Source organism: Ahaetulla prasina, chromosome 2 (assembly GCF_028640845.1).
Source record: "Ahaetulla prasina isolate Xishuangbanna chromosome 2, ASM2864084v1, whole genome shotgun sequence".
NCBI lineage: Eukaryota > Metazoa > Chordata > Lepidosauria > Squamata > Colubridae > Ahaetulla > Ahaetulla prasina.
The window spans coordinates 147,848,313-147,867,057 of NC_080540.1; the positions used below are offsets into that span (position 1 = coordinate 147,848,313).

Here is an 18,745-nt window from a genome sequence, read left to right on the forward strand (position 1 = left end):
TAAGTTTAAATCTATTAGTTGTTCTAGTATTGTTGCAATTAAAGCTGAAGTAGTCTTCAACAGGAAGGACATTACAATAGATGATTCTGTGATATATATGGTGTTATATCAAGGAAGGTTTACTTATACAGGTAGTCCTTGACTTACAGCCACAATCGAGGTCAAAATGTATGTTGCTAAGCCTAAAATCTATGTTGCTAAGCAAGACAGTTGTGAGTTTTTCCCCCATTTCATGACGTTTCTTGCCATAGTTTTTAATTAAGGGTTCCCTTAATTATAGGAAAAATGGATTTTTTCCTTTCTTCCTCTTCCACATTTCTATACTACCACAATTTACTTTAATGTTCAGTTACAAGTGTTAGAGCCACTCCATTTTATTTGATGAACTGTAGCTCACAAAAAAAACATGAGCCTTTTAATAAAATTAGGCAGAAAAGGTGATACCAGTCTCCTCCTGATAAATTACAGATAAGGAGTTTTCTACTGCATAGTGCTCTGTTGTGAAATATAACCAACCCCCAAAATCCCAGATCTAAGTTACTAAAATTTAACAGCACTAAAATGGCAGAAAATGTTATTTATTAAATATATATGCCATCCATCTCACTGTCAAATGACTTTGGGTGGCTTACAAACATAAAAACTAAGATACAAAATATTAAAGTATTAAATATTGTTTAGTTATTTTTACCTTGTTGCTGCCATCTAGCTCCAATAATAGTTCACCAAGGTATATTTCCCTGCCACAATTAATAGTAGGTAGAATTCCAAGACTTTCATCTAGAGAAGCATCTACATATAAAAGTCGCCATCTAGAGGCCTTGCAAAGTTTAGAAACATCCATAGATTTTTTTTTTAATTTACATTTATATCCCGCCCTTCTCCAAAGACTCAGGGTGGCTTACAGTGTATAAGGCAATAGTCTCATTCTATTTGTATATTTACAAAGTCAACTTATTGCCCCCCCAACAATCTGGGTCCTCATTTTACCTACCTTATAAAGGATGGAAGGCTGAGTCAACCTTGGACCTGGTGGGACTAGAACCTGCAGTAATTGCAGGCAGCAGTGTTTTAATAACAGGCTTCTTACAGCCTGAGCCACATTTCTTGCTGAAAGGACAACCTGATGCCAATAAAAAAATCTGGGACATAAATATGTAGACCTATTGGGCAAAAATTGGTTTTATAACGGGACTATCTTAAAGCTTTAAAAAACTAGCTTCTTTTAATTTCTCCAGAGAAATCTGTAGAATTTTCTGTAAAATTTTCTGTAGATTCCACTATCAGTGGAATCATGCAATACCTCACTTTCCCGTTTTTCCCCACTTTAGTTCTAGCTCTTTATCAAAGTATTGGGAGGAAGGTCTATGTTCAAGAACAATATAAAAATAGAACTTATGGATTAAACTTATTTGCAGCTGATATGATTATTTCAGATCCTACCAATGATATAATTTAATTACAATTTGAATTAAATACTTTTACGTCAGTGAGCTGGCACCCTCTGTTTACTTAATTCACATCAAAGTGTTACTGCTTGTATAAAATGGAGTTCCATGTGAAATTGCTTTGAGCCCCCGGAGTGGAGAAATTATACAGATCAGGGGTGCCAAAATTGCAGTATCACATTATCGTCATGTGACATAGCGCTGCTTTTTGCCGTTTGCTAAAATGGGGGTGGGTGTGACCAGCATGTGATGCATCCAGCCCTGATATAGACCTAACAAATAAACAAGCAGGCAAATGCAGGTAGTCCTCAACTTACGATCACAATTGAGCCCCAAATTTATGTCGCTATGTGAATAATTTGTTAAGTGAGTTTTGCCCCATTTTACAACTTTTCTTGCCATATTTGTTAACTGAATCACTGTAGTTGTTAAATTAGTAATAAGGTTGTTAAGTGAACCTGGCTTTCCCATGGACTTCGCTTGTCGGAAGGTCATAAAAGGGGATCACATGACCCCAGGACACTGCATCCATCGTAAATGTGAGTCAGTTGTCAGGCATCTGAATATAAATCACCTGACCATGGGGATGCTGCAATGGCCATAAGTGTGAAAAATGGTCATAAATCCCTTTTTTCAGTGCCAGTATAACTTCAGTAAGTGAACTGTTGTTGAGGTCTACTTGTAAATAAATAAATAAAATAGTAATTTTAATAATTTATTATGTGAATCAATGTTGATAAAGAGCTACAAAACCAGGTTTAAGAAGGTACTTTATTACTGTATGCTATACTACTGTATATTTATCTAGATGGATTGAGATATTCTTGAGCAATTATTGCAAACGATTAGCATCAGTTAAAGAAAATGATGGTTGAAAGATTTAAAAAATATGTCATAGCAACAGTCTTCTTTTATTATTGCTTGGTAAGATATCCTATACATGTAAGCAAGTATCACTTCTTCCTAAAATTCTATTACTTTTTTATTCCTTGCTTTTACTCTACTTATGGCAAAATAATTCCTTTTATTTAATTAATGGGCAAATTCTGTGCTATCAACAAAAGCATTTCAGAGTTTTGCATATATTACATCTAAAATACTGCTTTGAGCCTTTAAAATAAAAAGTATTTCTGTTGTTCAAAATTCAGCATAAGTTGGGAAATTGCGCGGACCATGGTATGGCCACATTTTATGAGCAGTACTCCACATTGTTGCTTGCGCTGCCTACCTTTTTAATATTGATGGCAAATAATCACACAGAAGATAAAAGCAAAAGTAGCAGGACACAATGCTGACATGAAGATTATCCCATTGGACCATTGGACCATTATCCCATTGCTGCATTTGATCACATGCAATGGTGTTCATTAATCTAAAAATCAGACCCTACACTTGCAGGACAACACTAGGTTGAAGAAAATTGGATTTCAGATCAGTTTGAACTACACTATTCTACCTAAATATTTTTAAAACCATATCTACAATTATAGCATCCTATAATATCTGATAACGGTAATAATATTTAATTATTATAATTAATATAATATAATATATATTATGTAATTAATATATTATAATATATAATTATAATATTTAATTATAGCATCCTTTAAATATCTGATAAAGGTAATAATATTTAATTTAATAGTTGAAAAAACGGAGGCAATTTATGAGTCCTAATTCTTCCCTTTTCTCCCATTCTTTGATCTCAGATTTTAAATATGTTATAGATCCGTGATCGCGAACCTATGAGACACGTGCCAGAGATGGCACACAAAGCCCTCTATGTGGGCATGCGCACCGTCGCCAGCTGCTCTTGTGATTTCCAGTGGGCGCATGCACACCGACCAGCTGGTCTTTGTGTGTGCCGGAACGCCGGAAACCCAAAGACCAGCCAGAAACTGGTCTTCGGGTTTCCGGCGCTCCAACATGCGCGAAGACCAGCTGGCTGGCACGGGGGCACACATGCGTGTTCCAGTTTGGGCACTCGTTGCTGAAAAGATTTCCATCACTGTTATAGATAAATATGGTAAGTGTGCAGAATGGGAAAACAAGATTTTATAGAATTTGAGATTTGAATATTGATGGGAAATCTTTTTCTCTTGACCATAACGTGTAAAAGGATATCAGATAAAATGATGGGAGTTTCATCAAAAATTTAATGAGATCTTAAACCCTAAAACGTAACAATATTCATACTATTTAAAGTCAAAGGTGTTTCAACATTATATGTAACAGATTCTCCTGGAACACTTTTTAAAAAGTATGAACAAAGGGTTTCAGCTTGTGTGCATTATGGGAATATTTTTTTTCCAAAGTTTCAAAAACAATATTGTGCAAATCCAGTTTGATTTTGGTTTTGATTTTGGAATCAAACTTGGATTCCAAAATAGTCAATAGATGGCATCATACTACTTTAAAATTGTATTATTTTACAGTAATTATGTGTGTTTGATGGGTTTCATTAATTTAATCCATATTTTCTCTGGTGGCAGTTTCTACGTTTATTCATTTCATTTGCAAGCTTTGAGGAAATGGGTACCATACTCAATTCTAGTCACTTTTGTCCCTTTTCCTCAGAATCTGCTAAGAGCTTTAATTTTTTTTCTGCATGTTTTCTATTGGAGGCTCTTCTAAGATGTTGCTGGGGAATCTGAATTGTCTGTAATCCCTTTCTAAAACAACTTAAATTAAAAACAGTTGTTTACATTTCTTCCACCTTTTTAAAAAAAATAAACTTTCATTCTTTGTCTCTTTTCTGGTGAGAGTGATCATTCTCCTGACATTCTCCTGACAAATCATTCTCCCCAGGGACATGACATCAAGCTGCTCAATCAGAATATACCAAGACTGTGGGAGCCCTATTTCTGAGATAGGATGCCAAGGAGAATAAAGGCATTCCATTGGAACATAAGCAGCCAGTGTAAACTACCAAAGAGGTACACTGGAACAGGAAGCATAACTAGAGTACATACAAAGGTTTTCTGAGACAGGTGATTTGAGACCTCTACAGCTTCACCCTACTAGCTCAACTGCTGTCATTGGATGTGAAAATATGCAGGTAATCTCAATTTAGGATCACAATCGAGCCCAACATTTCTGTTGTTGAGACGTTTAAGTGAGTTTTGCTCCATTTCTTGCCACAGTTGTTAAGTGAACACTGAGTTGATAAGTTAGTAACCCGACTGTTAAGTGAATTTGGCTTCCCCACTGACTTTGCTTGTCAGAAGTTTGCAAAAGGGGATGAAGTGACCTTTGGGGCACAGCAAGTCATAAATATGAATCAGTTGCCAAGCATCTGAATTTTGATCATGTGACCATGGGGGATGCTGCAAAGGTCGTAACTGTGAAAAACTGTCATTTTTCAACGTGCAGTTAACTTTGAACAGTCACTAAATGGAATTGTTGTAAGTCAAAGACTACCTGTAGTTTGTTAGCTGTCAGACTATGTAGCAAAATACTGAGACTAGGGTGCTGAGTTTTTTTAATATGTGGTATTTAGAAACAGAGAAGCTGAAAAATTAATTAAAAAATTTAATTACGGCTTTATTTAAGTTTCATTGTTCGTTTTCAGTAATTGGGATGTATAGTTCTCATCAATTGCTCTCTGAAGTATTTTTTCTGTAGAAATATTGCATTTTAAAAAAAGCTGCATCTTACTTTATCAAGGCTTTTAAATTCTCAGGATGTTTCTTAACACGAGGGCTTCCCTCTCTCAATTACGCTTTTTTCACTGTTTTATGTATGACTTAAATAAAAAATCACTTCCCAAAACTCTATTCATTTTTTAAGTGTTCAGCATTGATGCCAATTTTCTTTTTTAATTTGATGGGTCTCATGTAATGAGACTTGTAAAAAGGATAATATGTAAAGGCAAATAAAAATTTAGCCATGTGATTATTTAGTAAAATCTTGAAACTTGATTTAGTTATCAAATTTCAGATTTTTTTTCTTTATGTATCCGTTATGCTTCCAAGCCACCAAAATCTTTTTTAACCAAAAGGAAGTACTCAAACCATGAAATCTCAAAAATTAGTTCATTAGGTCAGGCTTTATAAAAGCCAACTGGAAGTCAGTTCTGACCAATTTTAAAGTGATTAAAATTTGTCCCTTATGTTGATAGATTGTAGACTATCCTCTTCAGCTATATAGTATAGTGAAATAATTGATGGACGATTGTTGGAATTGGCCAATTACTTTCAATATAGGAAAGATTTAATCAGAGACGATGCACATGTATACCAGTTTAGAACCTAAAATCAAAAGAAATTATCTGTATAAAACTTTTGCCTAGTTATACCAAGAAACTTTGATTCATGTAACTTTAAACCAGGGGTGAAATCCAGGTGGTTCTAACAGGTTCTGGAGAACCAGTGGCGGAAATTTTGAGTAATTCGGAGAACCAGCAAAAACCTCTGGCTGGAGTGGAGGTGGGAATGGAGATTTAGCAATATCCTTCCCCTGCCACACCCACAGAAATGGTAGGAAAAATTTTTGAATTTCACCCATATTTTAAACTTGTATGGCTAATTTTGTGAATTAGCCAAGTACATCAAAATTAATAAGCTAAAATAGATTTTATATTTATGCTGCAGAAAATCGTACTCAAGACATTTATTAAAATAATATATTGAATGGCACAAACTCAAAATGTTTTATAGCTTTTTATTTCACAGACATGATACGTTTAAGACATGGAAAATTGACATGATCACATGGTGGAATGGCAAGACATCCTAGGTCTGCTGCATTCCTTTGTAGTATCACTGCCCCAGGTAACTAGTAAGCTAAGTGTGTTAAATGAAACATCATGGAGACGAGCCATGCAGCAGAGATGTGGCAAAGCAGGTCTAATATTCCTCTCCTTCCTCTTCACCCTCTCCTTCAACAGAATCTACACCCACTTCCTCATAATCCTTCTCCAGGGCAGCCATGTCTTCCCGAGCCTCAGAGAACTCCCCTTCTTCCATCCCTTCCCCAACATACCAGTGCACGAAGGCCCGCTTGGCATACATTAGATCAAACTTGTGGTCCAGGCGGGCCCAGGCCTCGGCAATGGCTGTGGTGTTGCTCAGCATGCAGACTGCCCGCTGAACTTTGGCTAGGTCTCCCCCAGGAACCACAGTGGGAGGCTGGTAGTTGATCCCCACTTTAAAGCCTGTAGGACACCAGTCTACAAACTGGATTGTTCGCTTTGTTTTAATGGTGGCAATAGCAGCATTGACATCCTTAGGTACCACATCCCCTCGATACAAAAGGCAGCAGGCCATGTATTTGCCATGGCGGGGGTCACACTTCACCATCTGGTTAGCAGGCTCAAAGCAAGCATTGGTGATCTCAGCCACAGAAAGCTGCTCGTGGTAGGCCTTCTCTGCAGAGATGACCGGAGCATAGGTAGCCAGAGGGAAATGGATACGAGGGTAGGGCACTAGATTGGTCTGGAACTCTGTCAGGTCTACATTCAGAGCCCCATCAAAGCGTAGCGAGGCAGTGATGGAGGATACAATCTGGCTGATAAGGCGGTTGAGGTTTGTGTAAGTTGGCCGCTCAATGTCCAGATTCCTTCGGCAGATATCGTATATGGCTTCATTGTCTACCATAAAAGCACAGTCTGAGTGCTCAAGAGTGGTATGTGTGGTGAGGATTGAATTGTAGGGTTCCACCACAGCTGTTGATATTTGAGGCGCTGGGTAAATGGAAAACTCCAGCTTGGACTTCTTGCCATAGTCTACGGACAGGCGCTCCATCAGCAGGGATGTAAAGCCAGAGCCAGTGCCACCACCAAAGCTGTGGAAGACCAGAAAACCCTGGAGACCTGTGCACTGGTCAGCCTGTTGGGAAAAAAACCAAAGATTTCATGCAGTAATTTCAGGATTTTTCTCTCTCTCTGAATACATTAAATCAACAGAAACATGTCAATTTTAAGATTATTATTTTAAAGTTTAAAGTTATTAACAAGGCCTAATTTAAGGGATTGAAAGTAGTGTTACTACTTCCAGTGCAAAATGTGTTACTTCCTAAGTTTTTAGCTTACAAAAACTGAGGTTATTTCTGTCCTTACTTGCTTGCAATAACCAGGCATTTCTCAGTTTCATAGACTTTATATATCAGGGAAGGGAAGACACATGTACCATGATGCAACTGCACCATTCCTGTATTTGCATGGACGTTCAATGTACATTTCTCACTTTGCATCAGTGTGGTTAGAACAGATATCTATTACATTTTGTCTCTCTGCTTATACTATTCTTGCCACCAAAAAAAATAAGCTTATAAATTCCCAGTCTGCTGCCATTTTAATTATTCCAATTCATCAAGATTCTGCTCAGGAGGTAAGCACCAACAAAACGGTGCTATAAATAATAGCCCAATATTAAAGCATACAAGATACAGTTAACCATACTAGTAAAGAAATCTAGGTAAAGTTATGAAAGCAAATTCTAAACCAATATCAAATAGGGATGTTTTGAATTTAATTCATGTGTAATCAACTCCTATCAAGCTTCAAGAAAAAAAGGTTATGGGCCTAGTAAAGGATAAAAAGGATTTCTACCAGTCTTGTCTGGTCCAGCAGGATGGGCATGCCCTGGCTCTCATCAGCTAAGAGATCCCCGTTTGCAAGATCCAGAAGGTGAGCTCATTATCATAGCACTTGCCCTATGGAATGTTCTCTCTGGAGAGGTCTTTTGGCAGGCCCTAAAGTTCTACTGCTCAGTCCTGAATGTGATACTTTGCTTGGCTACCTATTTTAATTTTTATAATTGTAGTTATAATTATATTTTAATATTGTTTACTGTCCAAGGTGACCAGAAAGTGGCAATGTGTTGTATGATTATGATAAGTCAAATTTCTTCAATCCAGTTAATAGCTTTCAAAGCCAGGGAGTGAAATATTTACCCCAAGTCCACTATACCACAGTTGCAACGTATTTGTGTTTAACTGCCACTTAGAAAAAATGGCATCAAATTATCTCTTTTTTAAAAAATCTCAGCTTGAGTTATCTCAAGATAACTCAAGATAAGATAACATAAGCCTAAAAGAATGTCTATTTCCAGAATATCAGATGCTAACTACTCAAAGTTCTTTTTCTTCTATCAAGCTTATCCCAAATATTCACTTGTGCAAATATGTAAATTATTTACCAGTTTTCTAATCCTGTCAAGGACCAAGTCAATGATCTCTTTGCCAATGGTGTAATGCCCCCTGGCATAGTTGTTAGCAGCATCTTCTTTGCCAGTGATTAGTTGCTCAGGGTGGAATAGCTGGCGATATGTTCCAGTGCGCACTTCATCTGTTTGGAAAATAAATCCCCAAATTAAGATCGCTATATTCTAATAAAAAATATATATGCATGAGAAAACATACATGAATTGTCTTACTCACCAATCACTGTTGGCTCCAAATCCACAAATACAGCCCTGGGAACGTGTTTGCCAGCTCCAGTCTCACTGAAGAAGGTGTTGAAGGAGTCATCTCCTCCTCCAATGGTCTTATCGCTGGGCATCTGCCCATCTGGCTGGATACCATGTTCAAGGCAGTAGAGCTCCCAGCAGGCGTTGCCAATCTGGACACCGGCTTGGCCAACATGGATGGAAATGCACTCACGCTGTAACAAGGAGAGAGAAACAGTAAAGCTGTATATTTCTCATTTAGGTGAGATGGGTGGTAAAAATTTTTGATAAATTCTCTTTCATTCTACATTTCTCATTCACAGCAGCCCATGCCTAAATTAAATATTGAACTTTAAAACTGTCAGTGTAGACCTCCAGACGACATGCCAATCAATTTCCAAGAAGAGATTATCACTCTTGGCTGACGGCTTTCAGGACATCTGATTAGCCACTGCAGCAAACCAGATGTTAATGAGCTTTTGGTCTGCATTAAGAGGGTTATCCTTTATAAAACATAACAATGTATATAAATTAGACCTCTTTTGAAAAGGAAATTGTTATAGATACTGCATGTGAAAATCTAATGGGAAGAAACATTTTATGGAAGCTCTCACAAAGAATTTAAGACCAGCTATAGTTTAAAAAAATTAAGGATAAAGAACAAATTATTTTTCTTGGAAATGTCTTGATCAAATGTCAAAAGATCAAAAGATCTTTTGATTTTTAAACATTGCCACCTCTGTTATTGAGGCTCTTCTGCATTATCTTATCTTTGTTTTTCTGTTTCATGTCTGGCATGTCTTCATGTCATGTCTTAAGTTAAAAAACAAAAAACTACCAATGACAAGCCAAGAACCATGGCACAAGACTGTCTAAGCCAGGTTGTTCCAAAGAAGTAATAAGGCCTTCAGCATTCAAACTTTTTCAAATAAAACTGATAAATGTATTAGACTAGACACACATTATTAATATGTAAGAGGACATTTTATATTCCAGTTTAGAATCCCACTAAAATTGTTATTTCAGTTTACAACACTAAGAAATGCACTCTTAAGTTTTTATTTCCAAGTACGATAAAATTTAATATCTAAGACTTAGCCTGATAGGAATTCTATAGTCTCTAAAAACTTCATGAATGAGCTACTCCCTGCTGCCACTCCCTGCATCGCAACTGCATTTCTTGCAAGCCAGAAAGCAAAAAAGATGCAGTCAGCCTCCCACGTCTACAAAGAGGAAGCAGGCCAAGCAGATTTTCCCCCTAGCATTGATTTCCTCTGTGGAACATCTGCTTACAGCCTGTTGCTTGATTTATCTAAGGCCTTGCTTTAAATTCCTGGCACATGCCCATCCTCCTGCACTCCCTTCATGAGTTTGTGTTCATTACACAGACCCAGCTCAACCTGCTGAGCACCACCTGTTGTAACACATTCCTTTAAGACCTTGTTAAGAATCTTACACTCAACAGATGGCACAAAGATGTCTGGCAATTAAGCCTTTTAAATGACAGGCAACTGCCTTCTAAAGAGGCAGATAAGCTGTTCAAATCTGAGAACTGTACTAAATTCTTATGACCATTAGCAGTTGTTTCAGCCATGTACTTGAAACATGCACACATTTCACTGATGTTTATACTGACTTCTGTGTGCACCTTTCTACAGGAACGCACTATGAAAACATGATTTTTGTGTGAGATCTGCAATGGCATCGGCAGGGCACTATGAACTTATGCACCCAATGCACATACTTATATCTGCAAGAAATCCAATATAATCTGCAGCATTTGTATGAAATAATTATATAGTTTATAATTAGTGCACCTCTGCAAATGCATATACATGTTCAATTTGGAAACAATATGCAAAGAAAACTTGTACATTTAAATTCCAAAGGATAATCAATTACAAAATGCAGGGAAGATTTTAACAGATGAGATCTGGTCCTGAAGAATTGAAAACAGACAGTTTAACCATATGTACATATGTATTTTACGATATATCAGAGCAGAAATGGATTACAGAGAACTTTAAACGACAAATTAGCCAACCATAGCTAGATAGCTTATTAGTCAATGGTTAGTTTTTACAGGGATACCACATTCAAGAGCAAAAATCCAGGCTGCATAACCATTTGATTTTTTCCTATCATCTAGTGATTATCTTGATTTTTGTATTCCAGATTTCTGATTTCTGATTCAGTGTGACCTATCAATTTAAAAAAATGGGTGGAGTAAATCCCAGTTAAACAGCATAGATACATATACAGCATGAATACAACCTCAAAACAGGGTTGTAGTTGAAAGACAAGTCTTGTTGATAAATTTAAATATCAGTGGATTACTGCTACTGTATCAGCTTTCCCACTGCACTGCAGAACTGCTCAATGCAGCCACTCCCCTCTGCAGGGAAAATCTATTTAGTCTGCCCAACTGGCTTGGTAGGACATAATGGGTTTGAGCAGAAAAAAATTGGTTATTCCTGTGGCTTTGTTCAATTGAGGTCTTAGTCACTATCTGGGATGGAGGAGAGTGATAACCTTAGATTGGACTATGCCTATGTGAACTTTCATCGTTTAAAGATCTCAGAAAAGTCCCTGATTCTCAAGGATAAAGCAGATCACCAAAGCACTTCTGGGGGAAAAATGAAGAGCAAATGTGACCAAGAAGAGCCATCATTAATGATTATTGTGTGGTAAAATGTTATATCTTCCTTCTTATTGCATCTGCAGATAGACAGCCAGCAGTTCTACTCAAGTAACCAGTCCCTCCTAGGTAGGATTTGGTCTGGAGTACATCTGCAGAACTGCTGTGAGGGATTTTTGAGGGATCTGTGAGACAAAATTGCTTGAACCTGATCTGAAATGGACTTTTGGTTATTTACATCCTTTGGAGATACTGGAATAAAGCACTGAGATGACATTAATGACAGTTGCAAATTATCTGTGACATTACTATCTGTGAGTACTGTATCCACTCTGGCTCTCAGCACAAATTTTTTTTTGGGGGGGGAGGTTAGAGTAGAGATACCACGTTATAGTATTTTACTCTTTCATCCTAGGTCAGTTCAAGGGATATTAAATACAGTATTAAGGTGGCCAGCTAAGTGATGCTTTCAAAGTCTGGTGATTAAGGGCTTTGGAACCTGCTATTGCTAGATGTTCTATTTTTAACTCCCAAAGAGATAGCATTCCCCAAGACAGAACTGGGTGCAATCTGAGAATCCTCCTACACTCATGGTTCCTGCCTTAACAGCAAGTGCCAGTTATGACAAAAAGATTCTTTGAATAGGCTCATCTTGCATGCCAATTGCACCTGGGTTTTGTTTTTTTTGCAAAGAGAGACTCTAGTGATCCATGCCTTGGCCACCTCTCACTTGAATAATTGCAAGGTATTTTACATAGGGCCACACTTTTAACAACTGAGCCAGAATGCAGCAGCACAAATTATGATGGGGGTGCCATAATGTGTCCATTCCATACCACTATTTCACAAACTTCAAGTGCCTTCAATTCTGTCACTCTAAAGCCCTTCATGCATGTTATTTGACCACATGTTCCTTCCATTAAACCAGGTGTCTCCAACCTTGGCAACTTTAAGACTTGTAGACTTCAACTCCCAGAATTCCTCAGCCAGCTTTGCTTCTAGAACTTGTATTGTCCCTTACTGAGTTAGGAGGTTGGATATGCTTCCCGTTTGGAAAACCGATTCATGATCCGAGTCGCGTTTGGCGAGCCGAACAGTTGTTCAAGGAGCTAAAAGCGCTCGCGCAGCTCCACCAAAGCAGCTCGTGCCCAACTCGAGGCGCCGCGCATGCGCACGCCGCACTTTCACCTCGAGGCATCTCGGCACCCCGCGCGGGAAAGTGTTAACGGCCGTCGCGGGAGGGGCCGAGGGAAAGCGCCGCTTTCTGCCTTTAAGGGAAGTCACCATCCCACTTCATATGAAACATTTCGCAGCTGGCCGGCCTTACGGACAGCCCAGGGCGATGTAGCGGTCTAGTTATTAGGGTCAGTCTGGTTAGGACTGGATTCAAATCAATCCTTTAAAAAAACCTGAGGGCTTTTTCGCGCTCTCTTCAGCACAGGCGGGACATTATGAACTCCTAGTAGTCCATTCCAGGGCTTGCATCGAGCATCAATGAATCACTTTGTGCGAGTATCGTGACTAACGGGATGGTCGGCGTCAGGCTAAAGGCGACCAGTTTTTCCTACGAACTCCCCCCACCCCAACCTCTGGGTCGTTTCTTTCAAGACAACCAACCCGGGGGGAGCCTCCCGCCCATTTTCCAGGACAGCGTAATCCAATTGGCGTCCTCCAGACTCCTGGCCCTACTGTACCTTTAAAAACACACACACACACACACACACACACACACACCAGCTAGTTGCGCATCGGAGGGCCCCAGAGCTGGAAAGGCTGTTCCAGGACATTTCCCGCGTACTTCACCCCCCCACAGTCCTCGGAATGCGACTGACCCACGTTCCTGCCCTTCGGTTTCAAGCCGTGGCCAGCTCAAGCATAACCGCCTCCCGGCTGTTCTCTCCTCTCCGCCCGTTTCCCTGGGGGTGTTTCCAAGGTTCGCCCCGCCAGGCCCACGTCACCTCTTCGTTCTGCTCGGGACAGCCGAACCAGAACCCCTTTCTAGGAATTAACCTTCTATGGTCTTTCTTTCCTTCCTCCCCCCCCCTCTCCTCCTCCTCCTCCTCCTCCTCTCCCCCTTTTATCTTAATGTTTTGCAGCTTCTATCCATCTGGGGGGCGCGTGGCTGGAGAAAGCTAATAAGTGCATCTCCATCCCCTGCTGAATTTTTCCCCCCTGACTTTACGAGAATTCCCGCCCAGCCCCCGCGCTCTTTTTGCCCCCACCCACGAGGTTCTCTTGGATCAGCTCAGTTCTCTTGGATGATTCGCTCCCGACCCATCTCGCCCCTCTCCTCCTCCTCCTCCTCCTCCTCCACCATCGCTACCACTTACCATGATGCTGACGATGGAATGGCAAGAAACAGGAGAAGGGGGAATTAAATGGAAGCCTCGGATGTTACTTCTCCCGACAAGCTAAGAGTCGATGTAAGTAACAGAATGGAAGAGGAAGGGGCCGCCCCACTGCTTTTATATCACATCTCACTCTCAGGGCTGGATGGGGAAGCTGGCCGTACATGTATTTAGTATAATGAACTGATTACGCGGTTGCCATTGGGCCAACCTCCACGTCCATCTGTGAGCTCATAATCACTGATTGGCTGAGACCAATGACCCTCCGTTTGCTATGGGAAACAGGAGATTTTTGGTGGGTGGAAGAGAGGGGGGGAAAATCGCATAGCTGAGGCGGCGAAGTAATCCGTTCTTTCTCTTTAACTAGGAAGCAGCCCAGCAAAGTCTTAAGCGAAAGATTTTTATGTAACGCTCAAGTCTATTTGCGCTGAAAAGCCTTGCAGGGACGAGCTAGAGTAGTTCAAGGATAAGGTATAAACATTTTAATATTTTTTTAAAATATTTAACGCCGCCCATCTTTTAACCAACTCTGGAGAGGAATCCGAAGAGACGAATCACTTATTCCTCCGGAGTAGCAATTCTAACGTGGTAAATCAAGAAAGGTACACGTAATTCTTGGGGCAGAGGCAAAATCTTAAGACATCATTTGTACAGGAAGAACCCCAGAGAAATATACTAGGCGAGGAATGCTCCCGCCACAAATGGGTACTTACTCTCCATTTAAGTCTGCCTGCCGTAAAGGAAAAAATAAATTTTCTTGACATTTAAAGTACAGATACATATTCATAGAATTCATACAATTTTTGGATTCTAATTTAAAGCAGGGTGGAGAAAGGATTGTAGTTTGCAATCCTCCCTACATCTCAGCTTACTCATTTACGGTACATTTTCAGCGCAAGTCTCAATACACATTTAAAATAGCATTTAAATTATGCTTGCAGTATTCAAACATTTGTAATGCTCCAAGTCTTGCTGGAATTGGGTGGGGAAAAAGACAAATGGTCGGCAGCTGCAAAGGCTTCTGCATATTTGTTCAAATAACCGACGTGTTTTTTAACTGAGGTTCAATTTAAGTTCATTCTGCATTTCCTTCCGACGTCGGAATCGAGGGAGGGTTTTGTAAGGATGGGAATTGAGGAAAAGAAATAAAGTAACAATTGCGTTTTGTATTAGATAGCTTGTTGCTCATTGAGCCTGTAGCGTGATCGGGCGCTGAACCCAACGGCTCAGAAAAATATCTTTTATTCTAGTTTAAAGACCAAAGAAACCTGCGTGCTCACGTGGGCGAGGATTAAACAGGATCAAAAGATGGAGAACATTAGGAATGTTCCGGAAGCCATAAATAACAGAGCTGCAGAGCGGGGGCGAAGTGAGTCTAAGCAGTGAGACCGCAGTTTTTATCCTGCAGAGAAAAACTGCGGCACAGATGACGACCAGAGACTGCGTGTTTGCGCCTGCAGTCTGCAAGCCTCCCGACAGAGGCACCTAAACGCCACGTCCTTGTCGCAGAGTAGAGAAAAAGATGCTGAATAATGAACAAAGCGATCTCAGTTGCGCCATGTAAGGGAAGAATCGGGCTGGGATTGAAGGGGAAAAAAGGCCTTTTTCCCGACGTTGCTATTCTATTTTGTACAACTGCAAAAAGTTAGAATTACATCTCCGGAGAATGCGGAGTCAGGAAGAAAGGAGCGAGGACGCCTTCCAGAAGAAGCGCCATCTTTACTCTTGCACGTGCTCGCTCTGCCGGTACCATTTGTAGATTGCGGCATCTCTTGCAACGTTCATTTACCAGGCCCTTCCTCACCTAGCCGGACACAAACCGAATCTCTTCTAATTCTCTCAAACGTTCCCGATGAGCTGCAGCTTCTTATTCAGCCTCCTAAGCGCGCACGATATTGATGATAGCCCCTTTTCTCCCCCTGCTCCCGTTTTCCTCGAGCTCGACTCTCTGTCCTGCTTAATGTTGCCCTGCCTCCCCTTGCCCCGCTATGGTGTGGTACACGGCAAAATCGGGTCTACTTTTGGGTGATGCGTCGCCCGCCCTAAATCGCCACCAAACCCTGGCAGCACTTGGCAGAAGCCGTGACACACATTCCCCAGACAGGGAGGGGCCACGCTGGTTCTTCCACTTCCTGTCTGCAGCCGGACTCCGCAGTTCGCTCACATTTTGAGTATTAAGTGCATCTGATGTGTTGGCTAGCTGTAAACTGTAATATCACTGCAGATTCCAGCTTTATTTAATAAAAGCTTACTACCTGGTTTTGGTTTTAACATGTCTTGTGAAACTTAGGTATTGTGGATAGTAGAATGCGATGGATGATGAACAGTGCTTTTCTCCACAGCCATGTTAATGTGGATTCCTCCAGTCTTTGAGCTGGCAATATAATTTGTATTTCTTTAGCAACTATTCCATAGCCTGGCTCACTAACAAAACTTGAGAATAGTCCTGCCCTTAACAGTGTTACTGTGTAGGACAATTCAAAGGCATATAATTGCCTTTAGCTTCATTCCATCTCCCTCAGCATCAGCAGCCTATATAGGGAGAGCCACCATCAATAGCTCAAAAGTATGGCAGGGCAGATTTGGACTAGTGTAATGTGAGGCTTTTACCTGGCAAGGTTGGGCTACATCCATTGAAACGGGTGCTTAAGAATCCAAGAGATTCAGATAAATAAGGTAATTGTAGAAAAGTTAAGCCATTAGGGTGGAAAATCCGGCATCTTAAAAGAACATTTAAATGTGACTTACTGTAAATTGAAGTAAAATATTGAAATATTGGACATATTAAAGGGTATGTTTGAACAATGGACTCTGAAATTAATTTTAAGAGTATCTGTATTTATTTCTATACATAGTGTTTGAAAGATGTTTGAGGACTAAGCTATATTTGATAACACTGAGACTGATCTGAATATGGATTTAAATACAAAAGGCGGCTATAATAATGTATGGAAAAAGATACTCTATTGGATATGCAAAAGAAGCTTAGTGATGTCTAATCATTAAAAGGAATATACAAATAACAAACCAAGAAAGTGACCTAGATAATTTTTCTATATTAGAGTTATAAAATGACTTGTTAAAGCTTTGAATAATTTTGTAGAACAAACAAAGAAGAACTGAAAAGAAATGAAGTTCCAGGTTGTTATTTCAAGGGACTAAAAATCAGAAGTAAAATGAAGGACTATAAACTTGGTATATTTAATCAAGGTTAAAATGGTAAGTTATTTCTAGTAACCCTTAATGGACTTTTGCTAGTTAGGACTGAAACTACAAGGCTTTAAGGATTCGTTTATAGATAAAAAATGGGATGTGAGAAGAAGAGATCATTTGTTTTATTTTTAAAGAAGGTGATAAGTTATTAAACTTATTTATACTTGTGATAAAAGGGAAAGTAATTTCTTTATATATTTAATTTTCTTTACTATATTTAATTTTTTTATTTCTACACTTCCTATTTTTATTCTTGTGTTAAATTTGCATTGGGTTGGTTTTTTTTTTTCTTTTGTATTGTATTGGTTGTATATGTATGAAAATTGCTAGACATGTGCTGCAAAATAGTTCTGTTGACAGGATAGTGAGGAAGAGGAAGATTGGGGTAGAGCAGGAGGAAGCTCACATAACTGCATTAAAACAACTGTCTCTTGCTTCAGTCTGGGTTCCTTGCTGTGTTACCAAGCTGCCAGTGGGATATTTTTAACACAAGTTTACTGGTCTTGTTATGTGGGAATAGAAAGGACAGGTTCACCCCAGCTCCCAGTTATCTCAAACCTGCTCAGCAAAGGTACACCTTGCAGTGAGTGACCATGATTGATAAAACTTAAATGTATTTGATATAGTATGCAAAATGACTGAAGTAGACAGAGTTCCCCACAAAACAGTAAGAATCATAGTCATATACAAAACCAAAAGGGAAGAAATATAATGTATCTATTGATACTATGTTATTATTGCATATATATTCACTTTTACTCTTAATGCTCTAGTCTAAATCTTCTCCCTGAAGTCTCCCCTCCTTTTCTCTCTAGCAATCATGTGAGATAAATTGAATGAGAGAAGATGATTGGCCCAAGTTCACCCAATAAATTGTAGCTGAGTGGGGATCTGCTCCAAGATTATCCAGTGTTACATGGATATTTATTTTATTTATTTATTTATTTAATCACATTTTTATACCGCCCTATCTCCCGGGGGACTCAGGGCGGTTTACAGCCTAATAAAAACATACATATAAATACAAAATAAAACACCAATTAAAAAACTTATTAAAATATGTCCCTAAAGTTGCCAGTCAACTCAGTTAAATCAATCTAAATACCTATATGTATATTATGTGTATAGGAATTCAATAGTCCTTGAATAATATTTGTGTAAAAAATTCCTTTCATTTTCTTTAGTGCAAATAATTTAAAAAATTAAAAGGACAGGAAAATGTACTATGTGTAGCATGATTGTCAATTTGTTTAAAAATTTCTAGAGCTACTCCAAACGTTGGAAAGGTAAAAGTGATAAATATATTGGAGTAATATATATGTATTTAATTGCCTTTTAATACAGTTAAAATAGTTTTTGCCTGGACCAGCATTGTTCTTTGTTCTGTAATGTTCTCCATATAATTTTGGAGCATGATCAAATGCATTCCTATGCTCAAAAATCTTTGAAGAACACTAATATATTCTTTATTTGAACACCACTTGTATACCCATTAGGATTGTATATAAATGAACTAGTGTAACAACAAAATATGTAAGTCAAATAAAAATAGAATCTATTTAGTGTTAAATAAACGAACTCTGTCATATTCCTATAATTATGGGAAACGTGTCAGACACAAGTCTCCCATACCTACAGGTGCATCACTTTTTATATATTAGATAACCTATCTAATTGTATTTAATAAGTTAATGGCAGCTTACTAGA

General features: G+C 39.0%; 1 protein-coding gene across 1 annotated transcript; it reads right to left on the reverse strand.

The window, feature by feature from the left end:
• Positions 1-6,099: 6,099 nt before the first annotated feature.
• TUBA1B (tubulin alpha 1b) lies at positions 6,100-13,966 on the reverse strand. The gene is made up of 4 exons (XM_058170504.1): positions 13,808-13,966; positions 8,832-9,054; positions 8,591-8,739; positions 6,100-7,279 (listed from the first exon to the last, which is right to left on the reverse strand). Exons 1-4 carry the CDS (start codon positions 13,808-13,810, stop codon positions 6,299-6,301), a joined length of 1,356 nt encoding a protein of 451 aa, XP_058026487.1. The 5' UTR covers positions 13,811-13,966; the 3' UTR covers positions 6,100-6,298.
• Positions 13,967-18,745: the final 4,779 nt, after the last annotated feature.

Excerpts from the sequence above, each read along its gene's own strand:
- TUBA1B (XM_058170504.1), bottom strand. Across the intron at positions 8,740-8,831 it reads TTTGGAGCCAACAGTGATTG|ATGAAGTGCGCACTGGAACA; the intron begins GTGAGTAAGACA and ends TTTTCCAAACAG. Across the intron at positions 7,280-8,590 it reads TTGACAGGATTAGAAAACTG|GCTGACCAGTGCACAGGTCT; the intron begins GTAAATAATTTA and ends TTTTCCCAACAG.